This window comes from Populus nigra, chromosome 6, assembly GCF_951802175.1.
Source record: "Populus nigra chromosome 6, ddPopNigr1.1, whole genome shotgun sequence".
Classification (NCBI taxonomy): Eukaryota; Viridiplantae; Streptophyta; class Magnoliopsida; order Malpighiales; family Salicaceae; genus Populus; species Populus nigra.
This window is the reverse complement of record NC_084857.1, coordinates 4,561,964-4,571,178: the sequence shown is the minus strand read 5'-3', so window position 1 is coordinate 4,571,178 and position 9,215 is coordinate 4,561,964. Positions and strand designations below refer to the sequence as shown.

Genomic DNA, 9,215 nt, shown 5'->3' with positions numbered 1-9,215 from the left:
AACTGCGGCAAATAAATATATATTATGAAGCTTTATCAGGTAAGAAATGTTGGAGAGTGTTATCGCCATGTTCTCCCTGCACAAGGTCTATCTACCCCATCAGATCTATGGACAGAGTCTTTCATCAGATCCATCAAACATATCAGGATGTATTTCATCAGATCTATTAACCCTATGAGGATATATGTGAGGAGATTTTTAAACTCGTTCGATCCAACTTCTATTTATCATTGGGAGAAATTCAGAAAATGCAGTCTCATCTATTTTTTTATTAATTATTGCAATGCTTCATTTTTTTCAACCAAGTGTAAATTTCAACTCAAGTACTCTCTATGAACATTCATATTCTTTTTCTTTTTTTTTACATATAATTTATTAATGCTGGTCCCGGTAAGGTTTTAGTTATTTCCTTTTTGTTTGATGATATCATTTAATTGGTAGATCATCGTATTGATAACACATGCATCTAATTTAATAAATTATTGATCAACATTTCTATTAGAGAGTTCAAAGTCGTTTAACAATTTATATTTTCATTTTAAAATGATTTCTAAAAATGGCACCAAAATCGCATAATCATAAATTTGAATCCTAATATCCATATTTTTTTAATTAAATTTAAAAAATTAGATAAATTACTTGAATCATTTCGTGATTTTTGTATGAACAATCGGTCGACCGCTTCTAGTTTTTTGATAAATCAGTTGATCGATTATTCAATTATTTTTCTTGACAATATGTTATTTTCACTTTTAATTTTCTTTTAGTTTTTGCTTTTTATATAGGTTGTCTTTGATCAATTTTATCTGAGTAACTATATTTCTTAGAATATAGGTACCTCTTTTATTTTGATATAGTTTTTTTTTCTTAATTACAATTAATCTTATCAAAAAAAGAAAAAGATCTCGCAGCTCTGATCAGATTTCTAGAGACTGTCAAACTGATGATAAAGCTCACAAATATACATTGAAATTTGAAGCACAAATAATCTGCTTATAGTGTCTTGTTGTTTTGCTTAACAAAACATGTTGTCTTCTTCACCAGGAAAAAGTAAAAGAAAAACCAATGAAACGTACGCGTAATGTCATCACTGACAACTAGAAAACTTCCAAAGTACATTGTATTAGGTGAAATTTGATCTCGTGATATTAATTAATAGTATTAGGAAGCCCTTGCGTTGTGACCATATCTCCATTGATACAGTTGCTTTCATTTAATCTTTTCTGTTTATCTTTCCCAAATACTGAGACATACGATTCAAAAAAACAAAAATTCTTGTTAAATATTACCAACCACCGATGTTTCAAGGGACCATCCTATCATTTCATGTTGCCTTTCTCTATCTTTATGACCCTACATGATTTTAGCTTCTTTTGTAGTTTTTCTTTACCCTTTCAAAGGTACAAGCTTTTTCATGGCAACGTATTCAAGTTCAGTGAAAGCAGGCATATTATATTGGCTAGAAAAGACATTTACAGTTACCAGGAGTTTTATATTTTAAACAATTCTGCTGCTATGTCCACAATAATCCAAAACATGTGGGTGCGTTGTGATCTCAGTGGAAATATTTGGAACAGACATGGAACAGAACTTCTCCATTATTAATTTACAACCGCAGGCATAAATGACCATTAAAATTAGAAGTTGCTGCCTAAGGGCTACGAAGAGTTGAGGATTTGAGAGGGCATGTAATATAAGTGTGAAGTTTGAGCTGCAAAATGCTTCTACCTTAAACAAAGCTAGCTATTGAGGAATCTTTTTGAGTCAGTTGCTGCCTTTTGTCCTTTTCTCTTCACCATTTAAAATATCAGTGTGATTCGACATATAATTGTGTGGAGAGATAGACCAAAAAAGACACGCTGTTAAGAGCTCAAAACAACAACGAAAATTAGTCCCTGTTGTATACTTCCCATGAACTGAGCACTAAATTCCTTGTACAGCCTTCCACTTGAACTTGGTAGAAGAATCTGTGATTCGATCAGACTTGCGGCTAGTAGAGTGGTCCAATTTTGTTCTTTTTTGAACCTGTTGATATTTACTAAATTTGGTGCCCAGCAACTAATTAACAGTAGGTATATATATATATATATATATATATAAAGCGCCATAGGAAATTCAAACGGAAGCATATTAATTGTGTTTTTCTGCTGAACAAAACATTAAAAAAAAGGCCAATAAAAACAGAGAATGAAGGGTAAAATGCATAATCCATGTTTCCCTCATATGGGATTACCGCTTAATTAATTTCACAGGTATTTAATTTTAGCTGCGAAAAAACATCATAGTTCTTGTTGTGCAGAGAGCAGCTATTGCTAAATGCAACGCCTAGTAAAAGTCTTGGGCTTGCTATAGGTTTCACTGTTCAAAGCCGAAGCAGCCACCTCATTCAAACATACAGAAGCCTAAAACTATTATTTAACTCTCTCCTAAGATTCCACTTCAACGGGCCATAACTTGTTAAAAGTACGTCGTCCTTGTTTTTGACAGATCATTGTTATACAAATACTATCTTGTTAGATTGATGATGACCTATGTATATACAGGTTTTTGGTTGTGTTTCGTCATCTTAAAAACAGGAGAGGTCCATTGAATTTTCCTTCGCTGGCTGCTTATCATCTTTCATCATTTATGAGAACCCTGTATTTATATTACTGTAAACAGCTAATTAGTCACCACAAGAATTTATGTCTGGATTGTTTGGGAGGCCACCGACCCCTAACTTTAATAGATTACTTAACCCAAAATAAAACTTAAGCTTACTACTTCACCGGTCACATGCAAGAGTTGACCTCGTCAAGTCACCATTGTTTTAAGACAAACTATACTACTGATCTGTTGGTTGCAGTGTTATTTATTTGAAAGGCGTATTCTTTAACTAACATCAAGTAAGGACAACCCTTCCTCTCTCCAGTTATATTACTCTGTGAACATAAAGTGAGCAATAAGGGATTAAAGCTAGCATCAAGTTCTACTAATTAAGAAATCATGTCTCCAAAAATGCTCTCTCTCTTGAGAGAATCATGAATTGCATTGCTTGAAGAGCCATAATTCAGGTACTGAGAGAGGCTATTTTGGAGAAGAAATGACTTGTCATCATCTGGGCCCATCTGTGAGGTTGGCATCACAGGATCATGCTGCATCTGGATGCATAATATCTCTGCTTGAGCCACTGCAAGCTGCATTTGTAGCTGGGAAACCTGGTTTTGCAGGTAGGATATGGCTCCAACACATCCGTAAACTGGGTCTCTCATTCTCGCATTCGCTTCATACACCAAACTGCTCACTGCATCCGCTCTCTGATGAACTGGTAGCTCCTACTTAGCCAAAAAAGAAAAAGTTAATGTCTATTTAATAAAGATAACCATGTACATGCATCTCAAAATCATTATTAGAGGGAACTTTCTTTTCCTGGACCAATTGGTCGGCCACAGCACAACCAAGCTATCTTTATTAGCATCTTTCATTTTCCCTATATACCAAAAGAAAACCACTCCCATTCCAGCACACATATGATATGTATACGTACATATATAATAGCCACATATGTACCTATGATTAGAACTTAAAAAAAAGAGAGAGAGAAAATGACAGACCTGTAACATTTTGCTGACATTGCTAGCACCAAAGACTTTGTGGACAATGGCAAACTTGTGGGGGTCATCAGAAGGGAAGTAAGGAGAGAAAATGCAGTCCTTAGCGCATCGGCGTCTAAGTAACTTGCAGGAAGCACATGGTGAATTTCCACCCATTTTGTTTGTAAAAAAACTAGGTCTGTGAACAGTGAAGAAGAGGGAAAAGAGGAGGCAAACCTAGGAGTAGATGACTAGAAATCTTGGGAGAGAATGAGGCCGGAGTGGTGTATTTATAACGGCTTAGAACAGATCGGATTCACAAACTGTTTAGGGACATCGATGATTAAAAAATTGGACTTTGGTACTGGTTCTAATTAATTATGATGAAGTCTTATATCAGACAAGAGAGTACTTGCACTTTCTTTTTCTTTTTCTTTTTTTTCTTTTTGCAAAAAGTTCTTAGAGATTGAAACCAAATATGCATATTATTTTACGTTTTCAGTGATCAATTGATGAGCCATTTCAGACTGTTCCTTGGGGTATTTTAGTAATATCAAATGATTATTCCATGATTAGTTTGAGGAGGGTAGAAGCTCAGGTACTAGCCTCTCGATACTACTCCCCAACTCTTAGGACGTGAACCGTGAATCAATTTAGGCAGTCTTATTTTTTTAGAATGAGTTTTTTCTTAAAAGAAAAAAAATCAATTAGCTAGGTATGTATGATCATATATCTTGGTTAAGTGGTAAATGTTTACCCCTGTGCTTCTTGTGTAGATAGACCACCGGCCAAAAAATGGTTGTAATAGTACCTTACTTCACGTTTTTAGTCTTCTTCATCACCAGACTAGGAAATGTTGTGTTTGGTTTATTTCAATGGGAGAATTATCTTTTTTTTTCTTTTTTCTCTAACTAGAAGGCAGCAAAGATCGATTCCGCAGTCTAAAATGAAAATCGCTCATATCACAACAAAAACAACCCTACACATGAAACAAAATCCTCAACCATGTACGTGTCGATCCAACTAAAACTCTACGTTCACGGGAAACCGTTCTGGGTAATCATTACAAGTGTGCCTATATGTCTATTACACGAGGAAAATGCTATGGAACCAACGGTTCCAGATGATCGCCGACAACGTCGAAATTGTGGTATGCACGGTTTAAGGTTTCCACGGTGTCCATTAATCATAATCGACTCTTCCTCCCACACGGATAGTGCTATAAATGTGAACCCGTGATCTGGGCAATTCAATTAATAAAGATTGTGTCTTTTGCAAGAACCATGTTCTAACATGTATAGAAGCAGATTTTGCTCATCTCCAATCTTATACTTGTCTTGATATGTGAAACCCTATAGCCAAGAACACGAGAGAGGAGAGGAAGCTCTGCAGAATGTTTGTTTGGACAGACTCATGCTTTAGTTTGACATAAATAGCCATACTAGCCGTTAAATTCACTCTCCCTGTACAGTCACAGGGAAATTGATTTATGCATGCATGTGCTGCCCAGTGTTAGCTGTAATGTTAAGGTGTGCTGCTTAGCTAGCCGGGTTCTCCGCACATGGAAAAAATTGTACGGTCACATAATTCCGCCACCCAGGTGATGATAATTAGTCTGTTACCAGCTGTGGACCCTGTAAGGTCCAATTTTTTTTCATAAAAAAATAATGCTTAGATATGTTACAATTGCATTTAAATAAAGAAATAAAATAAACTCATGATTTAGGTTATTCAAAAAATAGAATCGAATTAATTAATTATATTTTAATTAAATAATAATAAAATAAACAATGGTAACAAATAGATTAAATTAAGAAATAAAAGATGATTGTGATAACCTGGAAAAAAATTCTAAAAAAGGGATAATGATATAGTTCAATTTTCATCTCATTAAATACAAAATAGTAAAATTAGGTGAAAAAAAAACCTAAAAAAATTGACCCAAGTTAGCGTAACTGGAACCCGGTAATCAGAGCCAAGCCAACCCAGGCACTACTCGGGTTATGAGATTTGGATAATTCAACAAAAAAAATATAAAAATTCACAAAACTCATTTTAAAAAAAAAATAAAAGGAAATCCACGTTAATTTTTCAAACTCGTGACTCGATTTATTAGATCGGAAGTATCCTATCTGTAAAAACCATGAAATACAATCCTAATTAATCAAATATTGAAATATGAAATTGAAAAAAGAATTTCAATTATACAAATGGAATAAGAAAAAATAGAAATTAAAAGTATGAGAATCAAAATTAAACACAAAATAAATTTATTTTTTATTGAATGGTGAAATTGAAAAGAAATATCAACTTAATAAAATGACCTAAAAAATTAAAAAGAATGAGGATCAAAATTGAAATAAGAAATTCAAATAAAATTTTTATTGAAATGTGAAATTGAAAAGAAAAGTCAATTTAACAAAAAACCTAAAAAATAATCAAAAGAATGTGAATTAAATCGGAAAAAAGCACATACCCATTTTAAAATTAAATGATGAAATTAAAAACAAATCAAAGTTTTACAAAATGATCAAAAACAAAAATTAAAAATTGAAGGAATACGGATCGAGGTGGAAACCTTCATTAATTAGAGGAAAACTATGAAATTTTGCATGGCTGACATGAATGTTAAGGGGAAGAAAAAGAAAAGCATCATCAGCGACAAACTACATTTCAAAAGATCACGTGTCATCCTAGATAGAAAAGGACACGGTTATACTTTCGATGACACAATAGAATGGAGATTTTGGCCATCAGGAGATGTTGGTGCCTCTCACACACATCTAGCTTTATGTTTCTTTTATTTTTTATATTAAGTCAGAGATCAAATTGCACATGATCTGACATGATAATAATAAAAAAAATCATTGTGAAAAGATGAAAAAACCCTTTAACATCATTTTTATATTTATATTTTCTTTTAAAGGTATTTTGATCATTTTACTATATTAATTTTTTTTAATTATATTTTATATTTGATCAAATATTATCAAATTGCCCCCCAGCTAACCTAATGCTGATTTTAATATTTTTTTTTAATTATATTTTGGTCATTTTAGCTTGCTTTTAAAATGATAAAAAAATTTATTTGTTCTCAATCAATTTGTTAATAATGGATAGATCTTGGAAAAAAAAATTAATACTTTTAATAACCAGTTTTTAAAAAAAAATTTATAGAAAAAACAAAACATGAAAATATTATTTCAATAAACACGGTTTTCACTTTATTGTTTAGCTTTAGTTAATTACGCTGGCCATGATACTATCTAGCAATTTTTATAGCATTGAGCCTGAGCTGTGGACTGCTCACAGGTATATAAACTATAAAGCATCCAAGCTGATTAGCTGGATATGATTAAACTTTCTGACCTAGGCAGAATTCTTATCTATATTTTAATAAGGATGCATGATAATTAATGAAATCAAAGAAAACACCCCCCCATACACACACACACACACACACACACCCAAGAATTTAATGAGACCTGACATGATTCCATGCTAGTTTTCTTAAAACTGTGATGAGACCCAGTTCGAGGGAGATTAATATTGAAACTTGTATTGGTGTTGTGGAACCCTAAGTTCTCCTATTACCCAACTCTTGCATTTATTGTCCCTCACATGATTCCAAGCTTCTTTTCTTGTCTTCCAAAATAAAACAGCGCTTCTTTCATTGTAAGTTGGTCTCTTCTACATCATTTAATGAAGTCTTCATAAAATACAGACAAGAAATCGACTCCCAATTGAGAAGTATAATTATAACAGTGGGCACCCTAATGACAAAGGCAAAACAAGGTCTACTTCACCTTTGGGTCTCAGACTGATTTCGCAAAATAGAACACAGTACTCACCAATATGCTATGGAAAATATCTACGAGCTAGCTTTGCATAACACACACACGCATAAAAGATGGTAGCACTCTGTCAAGGGGCAATGTAACCTAACTATTTCACCTGATAATTTGGTGCTAGATCTATCCTCTTTTTTAAGTACCATACTAGGAGTCCTATTTTAAACTTGGTCAAATTCTCAAGCCTATAACTGGGAATTGCCCAAAAACAGCGAAACTGAGTGCCCAGATAAAGAGCCTCTATTTACATATTCTTTTTATGCACCCTATGCACTAGGGGAAATAGATGAGAGTAAGACCATGGTAATGTGGGAGTCATAACCTTGTTTGGATTTCTCTGGTTTTAAAAAGTTTGGGACAAATAAATTACGAGGAAAAACAGACATCTTCACCATCTTGAAAGGAAAAAACATGAGACCTCCAATGCAAGCATTAAATGAGCTAGCGTCGTGCTAATGAAAGATTCATTCTCGAGATGCATGGTTTTGTATCATGATCTTGTAATTAAATGTTCATTGTTTTTTTAATTAACATTGGTAGTCTCTTCCTAAGAAAAACATTGATAATCTCAATGTTAGCCTGTTAAGATAACTTAATTTTGTCTCTTGGCAAGTATATATTGTGTAAGAAACCCTCTTGTATTCCCTTAGGCTTAGGTCGCGTGCCAACATATCAACGGTGTACTTAATTTTCTAAATTGTGCAGATGCTGCTGTGAGCATTGAAATTAATCTTTCAAGAGATATAAAATCGTTTACATTTACAGTACCAATATTTATCTATAATTATCGGCGCATGATATAGGAGCTATATATATAAGACTTGCTAGAAGCTCAGATTTAGAGCTAGATGCTCCTATTTAGAACTAGGAAATCAACTAAGTACTGACCTTAGCCGAAAGTTTAATTCAGGGATATATAATTAAATGGTAATTAAAAAATAAGATCATTGGCTCTTAATATATGTCATGAGAGCACACGGACAACAAATCTTTTTAAAGCTTGTATTTTAGGGTTACACTTTCTAGATATCTTATTGTATTGGGAGAAGTGTTATGCTTAAAACCAAACCACAGTCAGGCTCTATAAAATATACGATGAATGATGGATTATGTGTGTTGCAATTATTAAATAATTGATTGAGAATAAAGAAATCAATCACCGGATTAGTTTGTGTGGAAAAATTATATAATTTATTAAATATATAGCAAATTTTATGATTTGTTTATATATATATATATAAGAACGCTCTTATATTAAAAACTTATGTTTTACATGCGTTACGTGTTTTGAAGTTACAATTAATTAATATTTCATACAAAATTAAAAGTAGTCAGACGATCGAAGATAGTCTTTGTAATCAAATTAAATGCCAAAAAAAATCATAATACCTTCGTTTAAGTGGAGAATTAAATCGAAGACCGTGATCATACCCTTGTTTTGATTTTGTTAATTTTGCCTTTAGTTTTAACAAGAATGATTTTGAATATTTGATCATATTTAGAGGGAGTGAGGTGCCATTTTCAAAATATAAAAGGATGGTATGGTCAGCCAATTAACAATGTATGATATAGAGGGAGTGAGGTTGCTAATGTTAATCTTCCATCGCAGAAGGATGGTAAGAATTCAGTTGAGGACACGTCGGCAACGCTGGTTCGGAGCACATATATTCATTGCCAAAGACCCGGAAAAAGGGGCCTCGTAGTGCTATGAAGAGAAGATTATTTTTTATGGGTAAGAAAGAGGCGGCCTGTTGGCTGTGAGGCCGAGAAAATTATGTGCTGAGCTAGGGAC

General features: G+C 33.2%; 1 protein-coding gene across 1 annotated transcript; it reads right to left on the bottom strand.

Annotated features, from left to right (window-relative positions):
* Positions 1 to 2,833: 2,833 nt before the first annotated feature.
* Positions 2,834 to 3,918, bottom strand: LOC133697046 (LOB domain-containing protein 12-like). Its single transcript, XM_062119375.1, has 2 exons — positions 3,594 to 3,918; positions 2,834 to 3,314 (listed from the first exon to the last, which is right to left on the bottom strand). Exons 1-2 carry the CDS (start codon positions 3,747 to 3,749, stop codon positions 2,976 to 2,978), a joined length of 495 nt encoding a protein of 164 aa, XP_061975359.1. The 5' UTR covers positions 3,750 to 3,918; the 3' UTR covers positions 2,834 to 2,975.
* Positions 3,919 to 9,215: the final 5,297 nt, after the last annotated feature.